Source organism: Odocoileus virginianus, chromosome 27 (assembly GCF_023699985.2).
Source record: "Odocoileus virginianus isolate 20LAN1187 ecotype Illinois chromosome 27, Ovbor_1.2, whole genome shotgun sequence".
NCBI lineage: Eukaryota > Metazoa > Chordata > Mammalia > Artiodactyla > Cervidae > Odocoileus > Odocoileus virginianus.
This window is the reverse complement of record NC_069700.1, coordinates 8,703,136-8,730,234: the sequence shown is the minus strand read 5'-3', so window position 1 is coordinate 8,730,234 and position 27,099 is coordinate 8,703,136. Positions and strand designations below refer to the sequence as shown.

The window sequence follows — 27,099 nt, the reverse complement described above, 5'->3', positions numbered from 1 at the left end:
CTGTGTTACAGATTCTGTTTCTCTTTTAGAAAACATGAGACATGATTCCTAAGTGGAGGAAGAGGAAGTTCTAAACTGACACAGACCCAGAAGCGATGCCTCAGTCGCAGTGATCGCGGGGCAAGCAGAGCCCTGGGTCCCCAGCGCACGGCCAGGGTGGACAGGCATCAGTGCACCCGGCACAGGGGCTGCGGGCTTAGGAGTGAGAGGAGACCCCGACAGGGGCCACAGAAGCCAGCGAAGACCTGAGATCAGGCTGTCAACGCAACTTTGAGAGATCCCCCAGGACTCAAGAGGCTCTGAGAGCTGGGCCAGCCGCCCCTGCGCTTAGCTGTCTGGGCGCCCGGCCCGGCCCCAGTCGCCATTTAGAAAACCACCAGGCTTCGAAACAGACTCAAAGGGCCCCACGCGCAGCGGCCCCACGTCCTGGGCAATGAGAGGAGCTGGGTTTCCATAGGAGAGGACGCTTTGTTTATGACGGCCCCCTGGATGTGTTGCTCATGGTCCTCTGGCTCTGCGGGGCAGGCCAGCCCAGGGGGTGAGGAGATAAAGCCACCGCGGGGGCCCCTACCATGACGTTGCTCTCGAGCATCTGCAGGCCAGGGGTGCCGTTGGCTTGCAGCAGGGTGTGCACCACGTCCTCCAGCTTGTGCTCCTCCTCAGCAGGAATGCAATACCTGGCGGTTTGGAGCCAAGCAGAGGCTGTGACGAGGTCCCTCCCCAGGGAGCCTGTCCTCCCCCAGAGAAAGGGGCCCACAGCAGCCTGGAAACTGGCCTCGGTTGCAGGAGGGGAGGTGGGCACACGCCCAGTGGCCCCGGGTCTCTCTGGGCAGCTCTGCCACTTGCGCCCCGTGGCCAAGCTGCAGCCGCTGCAGGCGACGAGCATGCCCACCTGTATGTGGATCCGACCTACGCCTGAGCCAAGCAGCCTTCAGACCAAACTCAGACGTTTGAAAGCCCTTATAAATCAGATCCAGACATGTCTGCAGACTCAACAGCCACTCGTGAGCCTCCCAAGCGGAGACTTACTGCTAGGCTGGCACCTGACAGGTCTCTCCAGCAGACGGAGAACGGGGCGCGACCAGGGCTCAGCCTGGAATCCCCACCGCAAGTGTCTGTGTCGGGCGAAGGGAGCAGCCACACAGGTGGGGCTTGGACGGCACAGCCCCGCTGACTGGGGCCAAGGAGCCCAGGGGAGGCGGTAGGAGGAGATGCAGCCTGAACTCACCCGAAGAGCCAGGACCCTCAGTGCGAGCCAGGGGCGGGCGCAGGGCGTGACCACGCGGGTCCCAGGAGGACCCACCGGGACACACCCATCGCCTACGCTCTCGGGACGCTGGTGGCAGCGCTCAGCACACAGGCAGGCTCCTCCTGACCCCCCGCTCTGGGACTCCAAGCCCTGCCGTCCATGGGCTAGAGTGGACACCTGACCACCCCCTGCCCTCCCTGCAGCTACGTGGGGGGCTTCAGGCTGACCCGTCCCCACCTCCCCCAGGCCAGGCGCGGAGAACACCCATGATGAGCAGTCCACGGGGTGGGGGTCCTGACTACTAGCTGTTGAGAGATCAGGACAGCTGCTGAGAACCTAGTCAAGGTTCTTTGAGAGGGTTGTCTCATGTGACAACACAGTCTATTGCTGATTTGTGATTTAAGTCCAGAGTTTCTAACCTCACTCACATGTTTTAAGAAAAACCACACCGTGAAGTCATCTGATTCTTTCTGGCAACCTCTCCCTGCAGCAGAGAGGTTCCAGGGTCCAGTCTCCCAGCAGCCCAGAGCCTTGCATTCCCATGCCTCTCACTCAGCAGTCTCTTACCCCATCACCCTTCGGGGCCAAGGCCACGTGACTCCACTTTCCAATGAGGGGCCAGGGTCTGGTTCTCCATGGGGAACGTGGCGGTGGGCTCAGCAGGGGACCGCACACCCCCCCCCCCCCGAGTCCATGCGGCCGGCTCCCAGCCCTCCGCGCTGCCTGAGACCCTGGCCCCACCATGGGAAACCAAGCAGAGGGCCTGCCTGCTCTGACACCGATGGCCCGTTGCCCCGAGGCAGCCCCAAGGCAGGCGGAACTGTGATGGGACTGGGACCGACACCAGCTCCTTGGAGTGAGAAAGTTGGCTCCAGGACTTTATTTTAATAAAGGAGCTAATCACCCCATTAAGTCAGTAAACTGAGTAAGTGTGGGATGGATGCGATGCCGGTAGCCCTTCAGACGACAAGACATCTGATCATTTGCAGTAATTTCCCATCTGCTACCATCAACAAAGGAGCTGAAAGGCCAGCTAGGAGAGGGACTGGGGAGCCTGACAGTGAAGGATCACGCTTGGGAACCAGGCCAACTCCTACATCCTCAACGGCAGAACGCCACTGGGAGACCACTCTCCATGCAGAGGGTGGGCTGGGAGACACTGAAAACGCCCACTCATGTGAGGCCATGCAGAGCATGATTCACACAAGGCTGAGGAGGTGGCTGATGATATGGCCACCACTCCTGATCAGCTTCCTGCTCTACTGTTCCTTGTTTCTGATGCTAGTATGGCCGCCAACAACCCCAAGGGGAAAATGTCGAGAGGAAAAGCCCCGTGTTAGCAGGCAACTGGAAAGGAATAGATGCTTGACTTTGCTTATCACTGGAGCAAATTAAAACATTCTCCACCAGCTTGACTCCCAGTTGCACTCCTGACTCTGACAGGGAACACGGGACAAACTCGCACAAGTCCATCTGCCATCAGTGAGTGCAAGGCGGCGGCGCAGGGCCGGCATACTCACCAAATGCAGTCAGCACCCGTGTGTAAGTAGTCAATGTAAGGGAGGTGGTTTTGGTCTCGAGACCAGCATGAGGTAGAAAAGACCATGCCGATATTCAGCCAGGGAATTGTCACTCCTGGAACAAAGGGGTTAGGGAGCCATGTGTCAGGGCGACAGCAACAGACATCACATCGTCCTCCCCAACAAGAAAAAGAAGAAATGGGATTCAAGACCAGAGAAAACTCAACGAGAAGGTACTCGCTCTTTTCTGCTTCTTACATTGGAACCAAGATCGCAGACAGTTACAAACAGTGAGAAAACACTGTAACTAGTGACTGAAGGCAGGAAGGAACACGCCCACGACAGTGGCCGGTGGGGCCTTCAGGCGGAGGACACAGGTGCTGCCCGGACACCTGCTGTTGGGACACAGGGAGCGGGGCCCGGCCCTCAGCGCGCCAGCACCCAGGACGCCTGGTTTCCCTCCTACTGTGTAAGGCAGGAGCCCAGGGAGTCAGGTCAGCTCTGAAAATTCCCAGGTGGAAAGTGGACCACACGGAGTGTCTCCCCAGCCTCCAGATCTGTGATCTGGTTTACCTTTCCACGTTTTTCCTGACTCCAACTACGATCCTGACTCCTCTCCCTTCTCGAATAATCCCCGTGCTCTCTACACACCCCGTGCACCACGGTCCCCGGCCCTCCAACCCACGGCGGGCTTACCAGGCACAGCACCGAGGTGACGCAGGATGGAGCCTGTGTTATTGGGGAGGACGGTGAGGTTCCATCCGTGTCTGCGGGGGAAGCACAGGGCCGTCACGGATGGGCGCGGGCAGACGCCGTCCGGCCCACAGGACCCGGGCGGGAGCGCCCGACGTTACCTTGAAAACGGCTCCGACTTTCCCACCGGGAAGCCGCTGCCGTGGGTGTTGGTATCCACCTTGCCGCAGTGCACGGCCACGTGGCAGTCCTTCTCCTCCACGAGCCTCCAGTACTCTTGCTGCGGGGAGAGGGGGCCGTCAGCGCCGCGCTGCCTGGGCCACGGGGCCAGGTCCACGACCGACAGACGGGTCAACGCAAGGTACAGTGTCTGCCGACGACGACTCGGCCTCAGAGAGGGAAATTCTGTATGCTACAACACACGAATCCTAAGGACATGACGCTAAGTGGAGAAGCCAGTCTCAGAAGGACAAGTACTGATTCCATTCTCATGGAGGCACTCGGAACAAAGTCAGACAGAAAAAGAGAACGGAGGGGCTGCGGGGGCTCAGTGATTCACAGGAGCCGACTTCCAGTCTGGGAGGACGGACAAGTTCTGCAAATGGGTGGTGGGGTTGGCCACACAATGACGTGCAAAGGACTCTGGTGCCACTGAACTGCACCTGAAAATGGCTCAAGTGGCAAATGTCACACAGACGTCACCACAATGAAGGATCACTTCTGTGAAAGGGAGGGAGAAAGCGACCCAGGAAGGAGGTGAAGACGCCCCCAATTTACTGCAGGTGCGCTCACAGTGCCCCAGACAGGGGTCTGGGCAGACATGCCACTCACCCCCGAACAAGGGAAGTGACCACCCTGCCCCCCAGGTGGTGACCCCAGCCACTGAAACGGACGGGGAAGGGCGGGCACGACCTGAACAACTGCAGGGTGCACGTGGGTCAGGACAGGCTTTGCCAACAGCTAAGAGGGTTCCGTCCTCAGTCATCAGTGCAGAAGCTCAGCATGCCCTCCCCCGCCTCCTGGAGCCCCTCTAGGGAGCATCCGGGGTCAGCCTCCACCCCGCTGCCTGTGCGGCTGCCACAGCGAGGGGCCAGCCTGGGGGCAGCCGGAGGCCCAGCTCAAGAAGAAACTGGACAGCATTAAATGCTCAGGATCCCCAAGGGCCAGAGACGGGTCCAGGCCAGTCAGGTCAGCCATCTGCCGGGATTCACAGCGACTTGCGCCGAGTGAAAAAGACAGCGGGGGAGGAAGGGGACTGTGCACTATGTGGGGGCCCCTTCCGCTGGTGACCACTGGCCAAGCAGAAGGCTCCAGCCCCCTTCGCAGGATCCAGAAGTTAGCCAAACAAGAAGTTCAAATTTTAGCAAATCTTCCTTTTGTGCTTAAATATTATACGACTATTAATATTAAAGCAAAACCAAGACTCTCAGGGAGGGAGGTCCAAGAGCGAGGGGACATCCGTGTACCTGTGGTGATTCATGTTGATGTACGGCAGAAAACAACAACACTGTAAGGCAAGTATCCTTCAATTAAACACAAACCAACCCAGGATCCTCAGAATTGACTTCCCAGCAGGAGATGACGGACAGTAACAACCTTCCACCTTCGGGGACTCCAAGAAGCACCTATGTTGTAAAGCAAAGGCCTCTTTCTCTATCTCAGATGTCCACCCCCAGGAGTCATGTTCTCCTTTCCCTCTGATGCTTCTCCTAAAACTAGCACGAGCCCTCCAGAAGCCACTTGACGGCCACATGTGTCACAGAGTCAGGACCCTGGCACTGTGGTGATGAAACGTGGCTCTGGTGGGGCCAAAGGTAGGGGCCGAGTGTCAGGCCACTGTGTGGTCTTCACAGATACAGCCCAGAGTACGAAACTGGGACCTAGACGGAATGACAACGATGCCAAAATCAGGTACTGAATTCATCAAGTACTGAACCCAGGCCCAAACACCAGGCCAGGGCCTCATGGACTTCCAACGGCCACCACCAGAGGCTGTGCAGCACGTGGCATGGACAGACTGTCCTAGAGTTCCACTCCCAGGACACCTGGTCACATCAGGGCCGGGGCCCGCTGCCGTCAGCATGGTTATGCTGAAAAGAGGCAGCCTATGACCATGAAGGAAAAGAAGCGGTCTGAAACCCGCTGTCAGCCAAAAGCCAAGGCTGTGGCCCACGCCACTGCCTGCTCATCCAGCACGCCCTGAACCCGGTGAGGAGCTGGGGCTCACCCCTGGACAGGCCCACCTGCGTCAGCACCTGGAGCCGCCTCCTCCCCAGGGCCCCTGCCGCCGACTGGCCAGGGGGCAACCCCGCCTGCCTGCCCAGCCTCTCACACCTCAGCACAGAGTTGGCAGAAGCACAAAAATGGCAGCCTGCCAATCCCATTAAATGAAAAATAGGAGAGAGGAAAAAGCACAACTGTGGTTTCAAGGGATTCCAAACATTCTCTTGCATAACAGGCACCCGGAGGACGGGGGTGAGAAGGGTTGAGAGGCAGATGCTGGACGGGGGCCTGCCTGGGGCACATCCCCGGCTGCAGGCGTGGCTCCAGGGCAGTCGGGGGGACCTGGGAGACACGCTCTCTCCACTGCATCCCTTCTGACCCGGAACAAGTTTGGGTCAACCTGAGTTGAAACTTCTGGCCGCAAATGGGACCCAAAGGATGGACTTGGGACCCTCTGCCCGCCTCCAGGAGGCCGAGGCCTGGGGCTCCACCCCAGCTCCAGGCAGAGAGAGGACGGCCCAGCTCACACACCTCGATTTCAGCTGGTGCGGGCTCCTTGCTGAAGCACATGTTCATGATATTTCTTGCTGTTCGGTAAAAAGTTGTTAAAGAAACAGACCTTCCCTGGAAAGAAAACAAAAGCAAGAGTCAATCAAGCTGGAGAAACAAAGCGGTACCAGGACCCCGAAGCAGGGTCACCCCGTCAGGAGCCCCCAAGCGGCATGTCCCTGTGACCAGGGGCCAGGCCATGGCCCTAGCTGCCAAGAACAGAGAAGCTGGGACCGCATTCCCTGAGAAGGACCCTCTGTGTGGACAGAGGAGGAGGCGCACCCCTGCCCACCGCAGCCCTGGCCAGACCCACCGCAATCCAGCAGGACAAGCTGCCCAGGCGCCCCAGTGAAGAGCCCCTTCTCTGGAGCAACGGGGACAGTGCGGAGATGGGAGGAGAAAGGCTCTGGTCAGGGGCCAAGCCAACAACATCAAGACAGACACTGGCTGGAACTCGGGACCGGAGACCCTGGCAGAGAAACCTGGGGCAACTCTGACACCCACCCTGAGGGTCCTCCCTTGAGAGCCGGGCAGACGAGCAGCCGGGCCTCGGGGACCTGTAGGGCCAGAGAGATCCAGTCTTCCTCCCATCAGGGGAGCCCCCTGCCCCCCCCACCCCCCTGGCGGGGGATCCCGCAGGGTCTTCAGATTGCCTAACCCGCCTACTTCTGCCACCCTGCCCCTGGCACGTTCCTGACGACGCGCTCGCTGGGATGAATGGTGGCACGTCCTACAGGCAAGCCCTCCACTCCTCCCTGACCAGGCATGCTCACCCCTTGACCGCAGAGTACTTATTGAGCACCTACTGTGTGCCAGGCCTAGCTCAAGGGGCTGTAGATGGAGCAGTGCTCACACACACAGCATCTCTGCCCTCAGGTGCTTTCAGGCTGCCCGGGGGATGTGGCCTCGCACAAATGGAGCCAGAACATGGCACCCAGTGTGACAAGCCAGAGGCGGCACGGCCCCTAACGAGGCGAGCTGCCTCTGGAGGGACAGTGGGCACAGTCAGCTCGCAGACCCTGCTCATCTCGTCGTCAGCTCTGTAACTGAGGCTCCTAACCAACAGAGAAGTCACCACACAATCCAAATTTCTCCTGATCTGCCTGCCGTTCCTCACATGATAAAATCAGAACCACTAGGAAGAGCCTGATTTTGTATCAGCTAAAGCAGGGTAACTGTAATCTAACATGATGACACCCAGCACCCAACAGTCAACCTCCAGATGCTGTGCGGGCTCAGAACCCGGAGCCGTGAGCGCCTGACCGGCCCTCGGTGCACACAGCTGCTACGGCCACCACCTGCGCCCACGTCTACGCAGACCCAACATTCCCCAGATCCAGTCACAGGGAAAGCTCCGGGCAAGCAGGCATCTCTCCCCAGAAAGGAGGTGGGACTCCAACCAAGTCAAGGACGGAGAGGCAGAGGGAGGTCGGGGGGGGGGACCTCTGAGCACAGACTCAGAGGGAAGAGGCCCAGCTCAGGGCAGAAATACAGGCACCCACTGCGTTTCTGCACCGCGGCCAGGCATACATGGGTGGGCACGGCCACCAAGACCTCCACAGGGGCCCTGCCCTCCTGAAACCTGCGGAACCGATCAAGGTTGGGGATCCTGTGCCCCCTCCCGGCCTGGGGCCCAATCACCCTGGAGAGCCAGGGAGGGGGAGCCCAGCCTCTGTGGGCAGAGCCAGTCTGCCAAGAAGGGAGACAATGAGATGCCACCTCGCTCCCTGGAGGGAGTCTTGCAATGGCTGGGTGGGAACACGGTGTGGACAGATGCAGGGGCCCACCCCTGCCCTCTCCCCAGGAGACCCGTGATGACAGACAGGCAGCAGCAGAGCCATGCGGAGTGGCGTGGGGTATGATTGGGAGTGGCAGAGGGCATGGTCCCTCTGGGTGAAAAGCCCCAGCCCCAGCCTCTGGAAAGAGGAGTTGTGCCTCCCGGCTGCGTCCCTGGCATGCGGGCACATGTGTACAAAAACACACAGTTAATGAACCCTGATTCCCAGATGGCACAGTGGTAAAGAAGCCGCCTATCAATGCAGGAGATGTAAGAGACCCAGGTTTGGTCCCTGGGTCAGGAAGATCCCCTGGAGGAGAGAAAGGCAACCCACTCCAATATTCCTGCCTGGAGAATCCCAAGGACAGAGGAGCCTGGCGGGCTACCACCCATGGGGCTGCACGAAGTCAGGCAGGACTGAAGCAACTTAGCACCACGCCAAGGCCAGAGCTAGGTGCCCAGGGGCCTGGTCCAGACGCTTATTCCGCCCCAGACTACAGATGACTCTCTCCAGGGCACTTGACCAAGGCTGGCCGTCAGGGATCTCGGGGGTCCCACAGCCCACAGCGTGCACACGAGGCCGCACGGCAGGCCCTACCTTGTATATACACTTGTGGAAGTCACTGAGGATGCCCTTCTCCTCCTCCTCCTCCTTCACCACCTCCTTTTCCTGAGCAAAGAGTCGCCGCCGGCCCGTCTTGAGCTGCGCGGGGCCCACCTCCTTCAGCTTGCTGCGGAAGCCGTTTCTGTGGGCCACGCCGTTGATGAGCCCGTTCTTGGGCTCGAAGCGGGGCAGCGGGTGGAAGCGGTGGTAGTCCTGCTCCGTGTGGCCCTCCAGGGGCCCCTTGCGCCGCTCCAGGCTCTCCTTCTCCATCAGCACCTCCTTCTCCAGCCGCCGGTGTTCCTCGGGGGACAGGGAGTCATAGGAGAGCAGGTACTGGCAATAGGCCTCCTGGAGCTTGGCCAGCCGGTCCTGGGCGGTCCTGGGGATGCGCAGCATGTCTGCGAGTTTGTTCCACTTTTTGAGGTCCGTCACCTGCTGCATGCCGCCCATCTCGTTAATCAGCCGGAAAAAGCAGGCCAGGTCGAGCTCACAGCCTCCTGGGACGGTGAGGGGAGGAAACACAGCGACAGTGGGTGAAAAGGGCTGTGAACAAGACCGCCTTCCACCCCCTGGAGTCCACAGGCACCCAGTGCCCACCATGTGCCAGGAGGCACCCGGCTGGGGTCAGAGCGGCAAACTGGGCCATCCAGTCTGTGGGGACGAGGCCGAGACCATCTCAGCACTAGGGTGATGACAGACAGACCAGGACAGGCTGAGGGGCGACCGCCACAGGAGGGTGGTCTGGGCAGGGAGCCCGAGGAGGAGGCACTTAGGCAGAGGCCTGAGTGGAAGGAGAGTCGGCCCCCAGGGAGGGAGAGCCCAGCATGGCTGGGGCAGGGGCAAGGTGCACGCCCCTCACGCCCCCGGAGGCGGGGGGTACAGCTCAAGGAGCAGGGCTTCCCTGCAGGGCTGGCAGGGCCTGGGTTGTGCCCTTGGGCCACCTCTGTAGCCCAGCAGCGCCTGGAGCGGCTGTGGGATCAGAGATTGTACACATCCAGAGCGGGCCGTCAGTTCTCATTCCACTCCCAACCCTCCCCCACCGCGTGCACACGCACGCACACATGCGTGGTAACCTCCCTTCAGCCCCCGCGATGTCCAGGCAGTGGGCAAGGCCCCCCTGAGGGTAGACGGGAGTCTGTCCGCCCCTCAGCTCCTCCCACTGCTGCTCACACAGAGCCCTGCTCATCTCCGAAGGTGTGTGGGCTGGTTCTCACTGGTCTCTCGATCAAACTGCAGAAACCATGAGACACGAGACTGCACAAAATTCAGAGACATGTGAGTGCCGCCCAGTGACTGTCCCGATGGGAACTGGAAAAGCAAAAACCCTTTGACCAATAAAAAGGAAAAATCTTCCAGAATAATCGTCCACCAGCTGTTAGGAGATAAACACCCCACAGAATGCTAGTTGAGCAAAGTAAACATTAAGACTGTTTCTTTAGAGGGTGGGGACACATTTATATAAAATAAAGGAAAGGAAAAGCAATAGGACTCCTGAGAACAGCATCAGGAACAGGGGTCCAGCCTGGCCAGCACAGCCAGGGACGGGCGAGTGGCACCCCAAGTCCATCTGCTGTGCCAGGCGGGACGCTGGTTGGTTGCTTGGTTGAAGCCCTAGGGCAGCAGGGGCCACGTCAAGGAGGAGACCTGTCCTGACCTTGGCCGGCAGGGGCCTAAGGCCCAAGATTCCAACATGTGCAGCAGGCCTTGCTCTCATTCGGGGCACCTCCCGGACCTGCCGAGGTGGATGGGGAGGTGGGTCAGATCAGAGACTGACCAGAAAGGAGGCCACCGTTGTAAGCCAACAGCACAGAAAGCCTCACCAGTACTCACAAAGGCACCATGTCACTCCTCTCCTGGTTTCATCAACCCAGTCTCAGGGCCACAAGGATGCTTTGGGACAAAGCACCACCTTCCCAGAGAAGGAGCAGACCTTCTGTGGATTCTGGGAAACTTCCTTCAAAACTAAGTCCCTCACGCTGTAAGGAGGATGAGCTCAGAGCCAAGACCCAAGGTGGGCGACAGGCCAGCCAGCTCCCCTCCCACGTGGACGGGACTTCACACCTGGGCCAACAGCAATGGTGTGAACACACCCCAAGGTCACATCCTCGTGGCTTCTGGTGCCATGGGGTTGAGGTTCAGGAAACCTACTCTGAACGGAAAATCGGTGCCCCCTTGACATCACCTGATGCCGTGACTGTAATTGAGGAGACCCGCTGCCCCCACTGTAGTTCCGGGTCTCCCATGCAGCCCACACTGTACTCCCAAGATGCCGACACCTCAGCCTGTTCCCAAGCCTGTATCACCTCCAATCACATCTGTGACAGAGGACCACAAACCAAGCATTTTTTCAATTTAGTGATTCTCATCTGCTGAGAGTAATAGCGAAACCTCCATTGTGCAAGGAAACCTATCTTACAGCCCACCCCAACACCTAAATGATGGACATCGGCCCCTCTGCTCCTGGCCTTCAAAAGGCTGCTCCAATCTGGAGGCAGGCCCTGTGCTGCTCCTGTCCAGGGTCCTGAGCTGGAAGGGAAGCATGTAAGCTCACCACTCCACAGAACCAGCTTACCCCGACGGAGGGGGCTTAATCCTGGAGGTGCTAGAACCCACAGAGGAAGAGGGAGATGGGGATTCCAGGAGGGCCATGCGTGCACTCTGCCTGGGGCCCGGCCCTCACCACGCCAGCTGGCCTGTTCACAAAAGCAGTGACTGAGGCAAGCACGGCTTCAGCGCAGAGCTATGCCTGCGCTCGGGTCCACAGTGTTCCGGGACTTACGGGGCTCCACCGGGACCCGGTTATCACTGGGAAAACTGAGAGGCAAGGAAGGAAGAGGGGAGAGAGAGAAAAGGCTGAAGCGCCCCCCCCACCCATAGTCAGTCACACCGAGAGGCCCTAAGTGTGGCCATGTTTAGGGACAGTCCTTAAAGCGGTTAATTAAAGTAAAATGAGGTCACTGGGGTGGGCCCTGACCCCATGTGACCAGGGTCCTTTTAACAAGAGGAAGGGACGCCAGGAATCTGTGTGCGGAGGAGAAGAACAGGTGGGGACACGGGAGAAGGAAGCTGTCCACAAGGCAGAGAGGGGCCTTGGGAGAAATGAACCCCGCCAGCACCTTGCTCTCAGGCTTGCAGGCTCCAGACCGAGAGAACTGACTCCCTGCAGGTCAAGCCCACAGCTGCAGTACTTGGTTAACGCAGCCTGAGCAGATGAAGGGGCGGGGCAGGGGTTCTGCCCCTCTCTTCTGAGGCCAGGCGGCCAACAGGTGTGGCTGAATGTGTGTGTGTGGGGGGTGGGTGGGGGGGTGGGGGTGGGGGTGGGGTGGTGTCACAGGATCACCCTGACCTGCAGAAAGCGGGGCTCTGACTCCCCTGGGCTCAGACGCGCCCCGAGGAGCTGGCCTGGGGCCGGCCGCCACGGGCCTTACCTATGAGTGGGAGCTCGTCCATGGTGATGCCCTGAGATCTGAGGTGCTTCTTGATGCAGGCCAGCCGCTGCACGTTGGGGCCCCAGCGCCGGCCCAGCTTGTGGATGTGCTGGATCTGCGTGACGAAGCGCATCTCGTCGTTGAGCTTGCACTCCGGCCGCCAGTCCGGGGGCGGGATCACCCTGCACATGCCGTACTTCTCCACCTGAGGGCGCACCGACTCGATGTAGACGAGCGGGTCGTGGAACTCCTTGGCCGACGGCCGCAGCACGGGGATCTCGTCCATGGCCGCCCACCCGGCCCTGCTGGCCCCCTTCTCGGCCTTGGCCGCCCCCTCGTGCGGCCGGGGCAGGGGCTCCGATTGCGAGGTAGAACGATTTTCACAGGGGGCGCCGCCGTCAGGCTTGCCATGTGCTTGTCTGCCCGGCGGGCCCTTGCCGGCAGCGGCCCGCTTGGGCCGGTTCCTCTCCAGGCTCCGCTCGGGCGCCTCCTTCTTCCCGGGGCCCCCGAGCGGCGCCTTCTCGGCGGGGCCCGGGGCCGCCTTCCTGCCGGGGCCCTCGGCGGCACTGCCCGCGGCCCCCTTCATCTTCTTGGGGGGCGACTGCGGCTTGTCGGCTGGGGGTGCCTCCTCCAGCCTCCGCTTGGAGTTCCGGAGCCCCTCCCGCAGCTGCCGCCCCCCCACCTCCTTAGTGCACGACTTTGGGTTCAACCTGCCACTGACCTTGAGGCCATTGACGGCGGGCCCGGTGGACTTGGACGCCCCCCCGAGGGATAGCACCTGTTTGCGGGTTTTTGCATTGCTACTTTCAGTTTTCCCTGAGATTGTGTGGTTGACAGCGGAACTGGGCTTGTGGTGATGGGGTTTGGTTTCCTTGACCAGTTCTCTCTTGGCTTTGGTGTATGTGACAGTCCCCTTCGTCACCGTTGCAGTGTACTTCACAGTTTTGGACGGTGAAGGTCTGACTTCGCGCATCTTTTTGGCACTGGTTGCACTTGTACCCAGAGATGACATTCGGGTGACTCCATTGACCTTAGAAACCTGGAGGCATCAGGAGGAGCAGAGAGCAATCAGTGTCTGTGCACAGGGGACCCCGGCCCCAGGCCCACACTCAACAGCCGGGCCTGCTGGTGAGAGGAGGGGGCACGGGAGTCCCAGCAAAGGCATGCAAGCCACACAGTCTATTTCCCAGTGAGGGCCCTCCACATTATCTGCCAATCACCCAACACAAGTCAATAACAGCAACACCATCACAAGGCTGTGCTGATGAGGGGACAGGTGCACACGCGTGCATGCACACACACCCCTGTTCCAAGAAAAGACATGGTTACACACACACACCCACGCACATCCCTGTTTCAAAAAAAGATGGTTGTTCTTTTTCTTTGCTCCATATATTTCAGCATGATCTGCCCACAGGACTGTAAAAATCCACGCTAAATAAGAGTGAAATAAAAAATGCCATAGGAAGAAAAGAACAAGCACGCTCGTGGGGCTCAGACGCCCACACCCAGAAGGGCAGCTGCCAGCAGCGGGCATCTGTGTGTCACCCTCGACTCGTCTGTCACCTGGCGCCTCACTGGACGCCCCTCACTTCTCTGACGCCCCAGCCTCTTCTGCACAGGAGGCTGCCACCTCCTGCCTCTGTCAACGTCCAGTCAGCTCTGGGACCTGGGCAAACGGTCAGTCGCTCTTCACCATCTTACAGCCCGGACAGCACGCTGATTCTGTGACACACAGAAGCCTCCCTCATTTATAAAGAGGAGCCGGGGGGTGACAGGGGAGACACCCGAAAAGCAGTAATTTCCAAAGAATGGCGACAGGCCCACAAGAGGAGCCGCCGCTGGGCTAGACTGGGGGGCGCGGAATGACGCCTCGTCACCCAGCTCTGCAGGAAGTGGGGTGCTGGCCCACTGCTACCCCCGGCACTGTAGCTCAGGCGACCCCAGGTGCACAGACTCACAGAAGTCCTCGGTTCAACCAGAATTCAACTGCCACGCTCCCATCTCCCACTAGAGGGAGCCATTGAGTCGAGTGGCTCTGCGAGCAGCAAAGGAGCCCGAGAGGAACACTGCGGCCTGGGGACGTGCATGGACCTCAAAATTCAACTTAAAAAGCACCTGAGCCTAAACGAACAGAATCCGCTGGACGGGCAGCAGAGCTACGGGCGGAAGGGCAGGCCTGCTGGCGTGGCGGGCCCCTAGCAATCAGTGAGCAGAGGGACGAGGCTGACACATCCCCATCAGGCCCCGAAGCCTCCACAGCACCAGCGCCCTCCTAGGGGCCCCCAGCTGAGTCACGCATCCCGGGGGACAGAGAGCAACGGGGACTTCCCGCAGAACCTGACGAAGACCTTAAACACTCTTCCAGCCAAGGTGAGCCTCTCACATCTCTCTCTGGACGCTTGTTTATCATTTTCCAGAATATTAAAGAATACTCATTCTCTGAATGAGAATCTGAAAAGCTCAACTTTCTCACTCCACCTTACTTGGTTAAGATTGTTTGCAACCGCCATACACGTGACCATGAGCACCTTTCCTAGAGGCACCACAGCTCCGCAGTCCCTCCGCCCTGCCCTGGTGAGAGCAGGTTCCCTCCTGCCTGTGACGGCCCACCTCAGCGCCCAGATGAGAACAGGGGGCGACACGCCGGGCACAGCTCACCAACCACAGCGGCTGCATCCTGGCTCCCTACCCACACCCCACCAGATGCAAAACCCTCCTCACCACACCTGGAAACCATTTCCAAACCCCATCCAGGTTTAAGAACCGTTGTTTCTTCAGCCTAAATTCGTTCCTGTCTCGCTGCACACCACCTACGCACTACTCTGAAGAGATGCTCCCTCCTCAAACACCTACCACACGTCCAAGTCTCAGCCGGGAGCAGCTCCAGGGTCATCAGCAGGGGAGCAGTCCCAGGGCTGTTACACACGCCTGCGTCACCTGGGCCGCCTGGCACCTCTGGGAGGACAGGAGCCAGAAGACAGACGAGGCCCCGCACCCCGAGTTCTCGTGCTCCGAGCCCCGGGGAGGACTCTCAGGAAGGCAGGCACCCACCCAGCACCCCACGCCGGGGTCCCCCACATTTCATACAACCCCTGATCTTTTCTTTAAGGCCGACGGAAAAAATTAACCATATCTGAGATTACAGATACGAGTATTCTCTGGGCCTCTGTGTTTTATGCAGTTGAAAAGATGAAAGGTCAGATTCTAATCACTTGCGTCAGGCTGTTACAAAGGAATCTACAATTGGCTTCTAGTTACCCTTTTTTCCCTCCCCCCAGAGTACTTAACTAATGGGATTTGATGGTATCAAAATCACCCTTTCATGTCCCACAATGTCCCTGGGAGGAACTGGCATCACTGGCTCCAAATGAACAATAGGGCCCAGGCAGGTTAACTATCACAGCCTAAGTCTCAGTGAAGGTCACGCTCAGAGCCCAGCTAGAACTGGGAGTCCTGGGTCATCCCATCCCATCCCAGGGGAGGGAGGGCAGGAGACGCCCTTCCTACAAGACCTGGACCCCCAAACCAGCCAGGCTCCTGCAGTCACGCAGATGACGGCATCTGCCCTGCCTAGGTCTCTCACCTGCTTCCAGGTGGACAGCCTGCTGTGGAGCAGGGGCTGAGGCCACCCCAAGGCAGGGGGTGCCTTCTGCTCCCTCAATTCTCACCTCCAACTGCAGGACCCCCTCTTGTTCATTGATAAAGGGAAACCCTGAACTTAGGGGCAGGCGCTGGGGGTTGAGGATGAGTCTGGACCAACTGAGATGGGGTGGGGGTGGGGGGGTGGTGGTAACTCAACCTAGCCTCATGAGTCTTAAAATAAGAGAGAGATATTCAATCCACCCTGAGATTTCTGCTCCCTAGATGGGTCCCTGTCCACTCCGGACCCCTTCAGAATCGTTCTCTTTCATAAGCAAAGATCTAGAGGAAGTTCTGCACAAGGACCAGTCTGGACAACAGCTTTGGAAAGGGAATGAGGACTCAAGACACCAAATGGACAGTGTGTCCTGCACTTTACATCCTGAGGAACTGGGAATCCAGCTTGGGAAGGCCAATTCCATGCTCAAGTGTTCTCATGAGGAAAACTGAAGTTTATGTTGCAGGAACTTCAGTGGGCAATATGCAAAGCCCACTTGCTTAATCTCAAGGTAACATGTCAAATCATGAAGTGGCGATCTCAGGACTGTGGAAACATAAACACGAGGATGCCTGCCTCGTCCACCCCAACTGACAACTGAGTAATGTTTGACAGCTCGTGGTGAAGACTAATAATACTCGCGCATGCACACAGTCCTTTGTATGTGCATGAACAGCCACACGTTTGGAGACAACAGTTCCTGACACTGTCAAGAATGAGAAAGACCACAGGGAAGGAACAATTCAGCAGGAGGAGGAATTCCAACCCTCACACAACAAGGAGCATCTTTTAGTCACTCCACGCACTGCCTGCCAGGGAATCTCCAGTCCACCCGTATCACTAAGGGCAACTGTAACTGTATGTGATACAATTCCCGGGGAGGCGAGCTCACCGATGCGGTGACAACAGGAGCAGAGGGGTTAACGAGATGCCACCGGATCCAGGTGCCTGTCTCGCTGCGCCGCCAGGCCCCTCTCATCCCTACTGCCGCCCTCCCGGGTCCTGAGAAATCTCATCCGAGGGCGGGAACAGGTGCCCCCACTGGATCGGGGGTCTGGATCTCACCCTGGAATCTGCTGAGGGGTGGGGGTGAGGGGCAGGGAGGGCAGAGTATGTGCGGCCTCGGGGCGAAGGATGGGGAGAATGTCCCCCGCGGCCACACCCCATCTCATCACTGTCTGCAGGCCACTCAGAAGTCCTGCCACAAGCTGCCAACATGCCACCAGCGACAGTTCACATCCAGGCCGGCTGCAGACCTGTTGCAAGGCAACATGTGGCTCCCAGTCTCACCTGAGGACCCCTGGGCTCCCCTGGTGCGGGGCAGGGTTAATGGGGGGACGTCCTCTCGCTGCCCTTCCAGGACACCCCAGCACACAAGGGTGGCAGCCCCGGCAGCACCCTCTGGGGAGACACGACACCAGCAACACCCCCCTCCTTCGTCTTCATCCAAGGAAAGGCGCGGGCACTGGCCGCCCGTCCAGGTCACAGTCCTCTCACCTCTGAGCATCCCTTCCTGCTTCCTGAGCCCTGGAAACATGCCGTGCTTCGGGCTACTCCTCACATTCCCCTTCAGTGAGTTTGGTGAAACGGGGATGTGGCCTCGGGCGGGAGGGCTGACACCTCTGGGCCAGGCCTTGGTCTCCGGACGGCAGGGCCGGTCCTCACCTGTTTCCGTAAGTCCTGAGCCGACCGATGCAGAGGGGGGTGGTGGTGGTGAGCGGTGAGCCCCTTGGCCGAGGAGCCCGCGAGGGGGGCGGCGGGGGGGTGGCTCGCGGACGCCTGCTCCCTCCGGGCGTCAGCCCGCGCATCGCTGTGCTTCTCCTTCGCCGGAGTGGCCTCTTTGCTTTTGTGTTTCTGAACAGGGTCCTTCTCCCGGGACGACCTGCTGGAACCATTGAAAACTGGAAAGGAAGGAGGGAAGAAGAACAGAGTCAGGATGCAGCCTGCTGCCAGGTACCCCAAACCCCTGCAGACAGGAGGAGAGCGAAAAGGAAGACACGCTGGACAAATATCACATCTCACAGGCTCTCAAGACCCAACCTCCAGACAAAATGACCACAAATGAGAGGAATAATCCTAAACACAGAGAAACCCAAAGAAAAGTTATCAATGCAGCTTAGGAATTAGGAGCTTTGGTTGAAACAACTGGAAAATCCATTAAAAAAAAAAAACACACTACAAAAAAGTAAGCATATGCACAAATATACAGTAGCCCTTAGAGTATCAACATCACGCCTTAAACAAAAAGAGAAGAATTAAAATGAAAAAACCAACTGTGGTCACATTCCAAGAGCATGACCACCTCACACATGAAGACAGAAGAGCCAGAGTTTAAAGTAAGGCATGTGAGGCTGCAGATCTGGCTGGCAGACACGGGTCAGGATGCAGCTGCTTCGCTGACCCCTTGGTGACCAGAGAAGAGGGGGAGCAGGGCTCGGGAGCCCTTTCTACTCCAGGGGTCACAACACCTACGAGTGTGAAGTGCTTGCTCTCAGCCCAGGGGCCGCAGAGAAGCCGAGCAGTCACTCAGCCTCTGAACGCAAAGGGACCAGACCTGCCCTCAAGCCCATTTCACAGCGGACGCCATCAGAAGGTCTGGCTGCGAAGCCCGCCTCCCTGACAGCCAGGTGGCGCTCAGAGCCAGCTCCCCACGTGCCCGCTGCACCCCCCACCCTCAGGGAGCGGAGACAAGCTCGGGGTCTTTACAGGCAACGCCATGGTGACACTGCCCTGAGTCTTCTCCTCTGCTCACAGCTGGGACTCCACTCCTGGACAGACTTGTGGGTGGCCTGCCAGGCCCCATGGGCTCCAGGCAAACAGCTGGGGAAGCCAGTGGGCCCTACTGGCTCCCATTTTAAAAAGGCTCCTGGAGCACTTCCCGACAGAAGCAGCCTGGGAAGGTCACTGTGTCCCCCTGCCCATCAAGCACCTGCACGTCAAGGCTGCCTTGCTGCATTCCACCAGAAAGCACCACAGGACCAGGCAACTGTAAAGAGAAAACCCCTTCTCCTCTGAGCTGAAACTTTTTTCTGAAGCTTAAAGACATGGAAGTTCAACATGCAGGGCCACGAGATAACGTCTGTCTTCTGAGATGCCCTTCTCAGGGCCTTGAATGCTTTCTTTGTCACCCCCATTTGTATAAGCATCCTTTACACTTATGACTCAGATTGCAGATAGTTTCCTCTTATTTGCTTTTTCCATCTGTTATGTTGCTAAATTGGCTAACTGACTTTTTAAACTTTGCTTAGAAAGTCCTTCCTATATTTTCAGTTTGTAAGATAATCCTTGAGTTTTCTAATTGTTTTCTGATTCGATTTAGATTTGCATCTTTAGTGCATGTGTTATTACATTGTATATGGCATAATTAAAAGATTCACGTTTTCTGTACCTGGACTGGATGTAAACCCTGATCTCCCCCACCCCCAGCGACCACACACTATAACTAGACTTTCAATCCAAAAGCCCATGTGACACATCAAAACAGGGTATATGACCCATGTTGTGCAAGGCTCTGTCCGATACTCTCAGTTTCAGAAAAATGGAGAGCTTCGAAATGGCTGGCATTTATTCTAAGTGAAAGTAACTACATGTGTCGGAATCCATCCATCAGACCCACGCTGGCAGTATCTGCACTTGCTTTCCAGACAAATTAGAAGCAACACCCATAAGCCGCCATGCATCAACGTGAGTAAAAAGCAAGCCAAGGAGCATGAATCCAGGCAATTCTTGACCGTTCACCAATTTTCTAAGGCAGTGAGCACATTCTTTATTGAAAAACAGTATAGAAGTTTCATCTTTCTTTTTAATCTTAAATATTTCATATTTTTCTGAGCTTTGTTATTGCCACAAAGATGAGCAGTCTGCTATTACAGAAGTACCAGTTCTAGAATTGACTTCTCCAGTTATAAAAATTTTGGTTACAAAAATTTATTCTGGGGGTCGGTTCCTTTTCACAAGGCTATATGAGCCGTTCAATTCCCAGCCCTACCATGTGGGCAAACTGTGTGGATCCTTGGTTTCCTCACAGAGGCTGGGGACCACATGCTCCTGAATGGAAGCTGTCTGGGAAGACCTACCCGCTGCTTCTGTAAAACGTCCATCCTGGGTTACTACACTCAGATTGGGACAAGACCTCTTCCTGCCTCCCCGACGACGTAGAAAAATGGGCTTCAACACAGCCCAACAGCAAGCCTGAGCAGACCTCCCGCAACCTTCAACTGGACGCTGGCTGCCTCCCACTGCCTCCCAATAACCATTTCATGGGCAAACGGAGGTGGTGCCAATGTCCTGTCCATGCAAGGAGAAATAAAACGCTGAAACCATAGCCCACATTTTCTACCAGCTTAATGAATGGCTTGACCCTTTCATGGGATCTCCTAGGTCAAAAATATTTTCATAATTATACTGAAAGTATTTACCTTTTTCACCGTATTGGTATTATTTCAATGATAGTGATAGCTAATGAGAGATCAGCCATCAGGGAAATGGAAATCAAAATGACCATGAACCACCACTTCACATCCCCTAGGAGGGCTGTGCTCACAAAGACTTTAGAGCTGGTAAGGACGAAGAGTGAACCCTCAATTCCCTGCAGGTAGGGATGCAGACTGCTGCAGCCACTCTGGAAAATGGTCTGGAAGTTCCTCAAATCAGGGTTACCACATGACCCAGCAACTCCACTCCCAGATATGAACGTGAGAGGAATGAAAATTAAGTCCACATACAAACGTGCAAACAAATGGTCAGAGCAAAAATATTAATAATGAACACTGGGAAAAAAAATCTGAAGGGTCATCAACTGGTATTTAGCTAAACAAAACAAGGTGTTATACATCTGTAAAAACGAACTGTGTACTGACACATGTTCCAGCACGGGCGAAATCTTGGGAGACATTATGGGAGGTGAAAGAAAGGCCACCTACTGCAGGATTCCATTCATACGAAATGACCAAACCTGAGAGACAGAAAGTAGGGGCTTCCCTGGTGGTCCAGTGGTAAAGAATCAGCCTGTAGAAGACACGGGTTCGATCCCCGCTCAGGAATGATCCCACGTGCCTAGGAACAACTAAGCCTGTGAGCCACACCTACTGAGCCTGGGCTCCGCCACGAGAAGGCCCTGCAATGGGACGTCCACACACCATGACGAGAGTACCTGCCCTGAGCACAAGAGAGAAGCCTGTACAGCAACGAAGACCTAGCACAGTCAAATAAATGAACAAACAGAATTATTTTAGAAAAACAAGAGACAGAGTATGTTCACACCTGCCAGGAGCTGGGGAGGGTTCAGGGAAATGGGAATGACTCCTAATGGGTACAAATTTTTCAGGATGAAAGCAATGAAAATGTTCGAGTTGACTGTGGTGATGGCCACACAACTCGTGAAAATGTTAAAAACTACTAAACTGTTCACTGTGGTTCAATTTTATGATACGTAAATTACATCTCTATAAAACTTTAAAAAATATAAACAGCAGCACCAAGTGGCAACATTTAACACAAATCAATGCAGTGGCACCAAAGTATATGAATAAATACTGTATTCTTCATTACCAGTTACTAGCAGTTAAAAAAAAAGTTCAGTTCAGAAAGTGATAATAGAATTGTTCACAGCATTAAATCTCAACTCCTGAGTACACACACACTGTGTGTGACAAAACGGAGCCACACACAGAGGCACTTCTCCTTAACGTCAGTGTGACGACTATTTCTAGGGAAAAGCACTTCTGAGAGTAAGCTGCAAGCTAGCTGTGTTTTCTCATGGCATGCTGTTTTTATTTGAAAGGACAACCGAGATAGTTATTTGTCAGCTATTTTCTCAAAAACGAATAAAGTGAGCCTGTCAAGGATAAAGTAACTAACAGTTTTTGCTGCCAATGATAGAATTCATGACTTCAGGCAAAAATGACAATTTTGGAAAACCTGTGTCTGCCACCATGAGTCTGAAAGCCTCTCAAAACTTAAAGACTTTCCCAATGACTTTAGTACAGAGAGGAGATTCTTCGATACAGCATACCAGAAGGTGCCGACAACTGGAAGGGGTGGCTAACCCAGTGAACTGTTAGTTTCAAATGATCGATATAAGACATTATAAAACTGTGTGGGTAAGACAGCCATTCAAGGTGGAAGGAAAACCAATGGATGTTAACCTAACAGTGCACAAAAAATTCACCAATATGGGTTCAGATTACAACTGACCTTGAAGAAACTACCATTGGTTGGGTCTGGGTGTGAAATCAAAGAATAAGACTATCACAAAGGCGCCTCCCTCTTCGAACCACCTCTTTGTCTGAAACTGATTTTCTTGTATACACTGAATGCAGAAGCAGAGTTAAGAATGTTATCTGTCATCATCTAAGTCAGACATTAAACAGATTTGCAAAAAAAGTCAAACGAGGTAACTCCCCTCACCTACAACTTTCAGGTGTGGAATGTAGTCCCTTTCCTTACATGAAAATGTTGTTTGTATCAACATGGAATGCATGTGTGTTATTTTTAAAGAGGTAAATATTTCTAAATCACCTCAGTTTTAGTTTTAATATGGTAAGTATCAATAAATACAATCCACAACATAAAAGCCTTCTGCGGTCCCCACAATGGTTGTTAAGAGTAGAAACAGGTCCTGAGACCAAGAGGCCTGAAACCGGAAAGACTGGATCATCTTTCCCCTGGTTATCAGCTACACTGTGGTTTTCTGAAGCTCTGATGGCCCTTGAACTCACATGTACAGCCACGCATCCCCCCAAAAGCTCAGACTCCAAAACCGTGTGTTAGTCACACAGTCGTGTCCAACTCTTTGCAAGCCCACGAGGCTCCTCTGTCTGTGGAATTTTCTGGGCAAAAAAAACTGCAATGGGCAGCAGATCCCCTTCTCCAGGGGATCTTCCCGACCCAGGGATGGAATCTGGGTCTCAAGCACTAGAGATTCTTTACTGTCTGAACCACCAGAGAAGCCCCCGGGATCCAAAATGATGCTACCTAAATTTGAATCCAGAGAAATCATTTGCTAACTACCTGACCTTGGACTGGTTTCCTGTCTAAGCCTCAGTTTCCCAACTGACTATTTATCTCATAGGGTTGCTTGGAGGATTCAGTGAGAAAATATTCATCTAGAGAGGATCTCAGAGGGAGCAGTGGGCAGGCATTAGTTTGCAGGGATGACCACACCACGATGGAGTCAATGGCCAGGGGGCAGCGGAGCCCCAGTGCACACGCAGAGCTGGTCACTCCACTCCAAGTGAACCACGGGGCGAGGCCAGTTCCTAGACAGAGACTTCAAGAACTCAAAATGGCACTATGGTTAGCCAGCACCCTCTCTCTGAGATTCATGGGTGAGGGGCACAGACTGCTCACTGGCCTTACCTGGATCTGAAACAGAAGGCACGGCTCTGCTTCTGTTCCAATGCCCGCCGGGAGCTCTGACACCGCTGACACCAAAACTGCCTCCCCAGGCATGGGGAAAGGGGCCTCTGATCACAGCAGAAGGGAGAGACGCACGTGCCTTAAACATCGCCAACTGAACCGGCTGCAGTGTGCACCGCAGCACGGGCTTCTGCTAAAGACCATTTTGACCAGATGATTGGGAAAAGGGAACGTGTTCAAAAATCTCGAAAACAAAAAATTCAGCAACATTAACTTTGATCTGCAACAAAGGGAGAGTTTTTGAAGAAACCCACTTTCTGTAACCACCGTGCTATTTTAGAGCAACTGTCCACCCAAACGGCAAACACAGCCAAAAAGTCAACTGAAGTATTACTGGGGGGTAGTGGGGGATTGTTGCTGGATGGTGGTGCCGCAGACAAGGTGTATTTTGTCATTGGCAGCTCATTAATTTTAAGTGTCATGGGAACCTGCAGTTTTACTCCTCAAAGTAATTATCTTTTGTCTTAACTTGTAAGATTCTCCAGAAGAGGAAAGGAAAAAATATCCACTCTCACAGGAAAAGCTTAAACCCTGTGAACATGAGACAGAAAGTTCAATGTACAGAGGACCCATGCACACTGCCTTCAATTAAAAGGAATAATTGGAATCATTACTTTAAGGAGAGGAAAAAAATGTTTATTACCAGGAACGGTATTAGGAAATTATGTTGTATACTCAGATACAAACAGCTCTGCATTAATGAACAAATATATTGATTTGTATACACACTCTCTGAAAGTTAAATAGCCTGTAGCAAGGGTTTCCGTACCACGGCAAGCAAAACCTTTAAACCCAAAGGCTGGTATTCTGACTGAGGGTCACTTCAGGTCCGAGGAGGTAAAATTTGCTCCCAATGGGGAATGAAAAAGAAATGGGCAAGAGAAGTCACTACAGAAACAGTTTCAGTAGCAAACTTTAATCGTGTGAAAGGCGGAAAGCCATCCTTTCCAAGGAGGACCTCACATCTGAGGAGGACCTCGGACCTCCAGAAGGTTTGTACTAAACCATATTCCCCCATCTGACTCTGTCCACATAGTCAGATCCTGACAAGATTCCCAGGGGATCCTCCAGGCCTTTAAAACCCTCACTCCATACACAAGCTGGACCACACCAGCTGGTTGTGACTTCCAGCTGCCAGATGCACAAACACATCTGTGCCTCCATTCTCAGAAGGACAAACCAGTGCCTCTGTTATCTGCCCTTCAGGAATCACTAAAGTACTTAAAAGTCCATGAAACACTACCCATTCTTCAGAGAAAGGAGCTGTGCAAATATAACAAAGTTTATCTTTTTAAAAGCTCCTGTTGTAAGAGCAAAGACAAGGCTCCCACTTGAATAGAGTCCTTCCTTGTAAGCAGAGCGCAGCCCCAATCATCGTAATTACTGGCACCAGCAAAGGCACTCCATCTGAAAACCAGCAAGTTTTTTCTTCTACTAGGTGAGCAGGATAAAGGACCCCTTGAATGGCATCTGGCCAAAGTTCTATGACACCCTGCGATGACCCAGTGTCTAACCTTCACCCTGAAGAAGAAACAGACAAAAAGCCACTACTGAAAGCTGGGCAGGAAGGTCTGCCAGCAGACACATGACACATATGAGGAAAGAAACAGCAGAAGGTCGAAGATGGGACTAACCCCCAAATTACGTAAAATAAGACTTGTTCCCTGTGTCAACCCCAAAACAAGCCGAAGGGACAAAAGAGAGAAAGAAAAAAGAACTGTTATAAATAGAGAAGACTGTGTTATGGAAAGGAAAAGAGGAACATGCCAAGTTTCTGACCAGGAGCCAGATATTTAAATGTAAGCTTCATGTCATTACAAGGCGTCCGGACTCAGGGAAGGCAGGCCCCATCAATCGGCTGGCATCGGATTCTTGTTACTGTACAAAAGCCGCACTTGCTCCCTGGAGCCAGTTCAACTTTGAGTCACTATTGTCTGAAAACAATGGAATGTGTCTGCCAACCTGTGCCAACAGTTCAAAAGGATTTTAATGCTGGCTGTGTGAGTGCTGCAACCCGGTTTGCCCTGGGCCAAAACAGCTCCACTGACTTAGCTGGAGCAGTCACGTGTCAAGCTGGAGAGCACGAATGCGTAGGTCGGCTCCGGCTCCATCAGGATCTCGCTGGGGCTAGGAGCCCCCAGCAACAGCTGGGACCTACAGCAGTCCACGTGCACCCCGATCTGGTATCACAAGCAAGTTCTCCTGGTTGACCTGGTGTTCTGAAAGCCCTCTGGAATTTCCACCCAGTGAAATTCTACCACTTTGGCTACACTGTATAACAGGAAAAAGAAACCTGTTGAAAAGACTCTTTAAAGCCAACTGGATTTTCTTCTCTCTATAAGAACTTGAAGTCATGGAATGTTTTTTCAATCAAAACTTGGCTACCAGGGTACCAAGATCTAGAAATGTGACTACACTGTGGGCAATAATGTAATTCACCCAATAGAGTTGGATAGATTTGCCAATTAAACATGTTCCTTACACAGGATCCTAATAACTGCAGAAACCAAAGTCTGAAAAGAGCAGATGACCTTCATCATAATATAAAGGTCAAGGCATCAGAAAGACCAATCATCAGGGTGAATGGCTTCTGCCACTGAAAAATGGTTCACTGGCCCACTTGGCCCCCAAGGGAGCCGAGCGAAGGCCAAGATGGATGGCCGGATGGTAACTGATCCTGCCTGTCCCCGCAACAGCTGGCTCAAGGCGCCTGAGTTTTCCAACATGCCGCAGGGGGGCCAGAGGACACCCGGGCGGAGGACCCATTGAGAGGAGGGGCAGTGGGCCGAGACGGGTCTCACGCTTTCTCACCCTCAGGAACCAAGACATGGCACAGAGCCATGGGATATACTCTAGCAGGGGACAAGCAGTAACTCTGAAGAGCAAATGAATCAAGTGCTTTTTGCAGCCTGGGGTTTCCTAAAGCCAGGAGATGAATTCAAGGAGATACATTCAAGGAGATGAATTCTGAAAGGTCAACCACTTCTGAAGTCAATGGCAAGACCTCTGGCCCACCTCTGGACCTGAACAAGGAATCTCAAGGTTTTGCTGTGAATGGAAAGTAAATGTGCACAAAAGTCAAATTGGAAAGCATTCCATACACATGATCAACTCTACAAGTTATAAAAGAATGGATAAAAATGCAAAATAAAAAATTAGTACAGAAAACCAAATACAGCAGTATCTCTATCATAGTAAGGACTGTTTTCAATTTCTCCAAATAAAGTCTGTGGATCTGCCATTGTCCCACACACACTTCCACTCACCCCTCAGCCAGGAAAGGAATGGGAGGAAAGAAAAGGACATCCTATATGTGCACTTTAAAATCTCTGGGAACAGCATAATTCCCACGTGACTGAAGCATGCCCTTGAGACAGGCCAGATGAATGCAGCTGGAAAAATTAAATACTGAGCAGTTGGATGAACAGCTCAGCAACTCAATGTACAATGCGTGTGATATAAACACATCCCAGCCGAGTATGAACAACCAAACTGATTAAAGATTCTGAAAATCTAATACGTTACCTTAGTTTCTTCAACACTGCAGAGTTCTTTGGAAGAGTCATGGGGCCTGAAGCCAGGAATAAAATGGTAGCCAGACCCCGTTTCTGAAAACCTACCAAGAGCCGGGCGCTATGCTAAATGCATCCGTCACTCACTCAGTCCTAACACACACTTGTTTCTCTTTAGTGAGCCACTCTCCACATAGCATGAGATCCATTCATTCAACATGCACCATCCAGTGGGTTCTGGCATATTCACACTTGTGCAACCACCATCACAGTTTAAGTTTAAAGTCCCCATCACCCCCAAAATGAAACCCCACCCCTGCCTGTCCTGAACCCGAATAGAAAAAGTCAGGTGCTCTCCGCATTTTACAAACGGGGAAACTGGGGCCTAAAGAGATTAAACCACTGGATCATGACACCTGGTCTGGAAGGTGGACTCGAGCCAGAAGCTTCTCTTCTACCACCGGACCCATCCCCCCAGCCATCCA

The 27,099-nt window shown here is 54.5% G+C and overlaps 1 protein-coding gene across 6 annotated transcripts in view; it reads right to left on the bottom strand.

Moving 5' to 3' along the window:
- JARID2 (jumonji and AT-rich interaction domain containing 2) overlaps positions 1 to 27,099 on the bottom strand; it is a 230,817-nt gene that overhangs the window by 7,687 nt on the left and 196,031 nt on the right. For all 6 annotated transcript variants that reach the window (XM_070457079.1, XM_070457078.1, XM_070457080.1 and 3 more), the window contains 8 exons: positions 17,349 to 17,584; positions 12,044 to 13,082; positions 8,610 to 9,112; positions 6,217 to 6,309; positions 3,624 to 3,742; positions 3,466 to 3,536; positions 2,770 to 2,884; positions 572 to 677 (listed from right to left, as the gene is read on the bottom strand). In XM_070457079.1, coding sequence (XP_070313180.1) covers positions 572 to 677; positions 2,770 to 2,884; positions 3,466 to 3,536; positions 3,624 to 3,742; positions 6,217 to 6,309; positions 8,610 to 9,112; positions 12,044 to 13,082; positions 17,349 to 17,584 — 2,282 coding nt within the window. The remainder of the gene's footprint in view (positions 1 to 571; positions 678 to 2,769; positions 2,885 to 3,465; positions 3,537 to 3,623; positions 3,743 to 6,216; positions 6,310 to 8,609; positions 9,113 to 12,043; positions 13,083 to 17,348; positions 17,585 to 27,099) is intronic.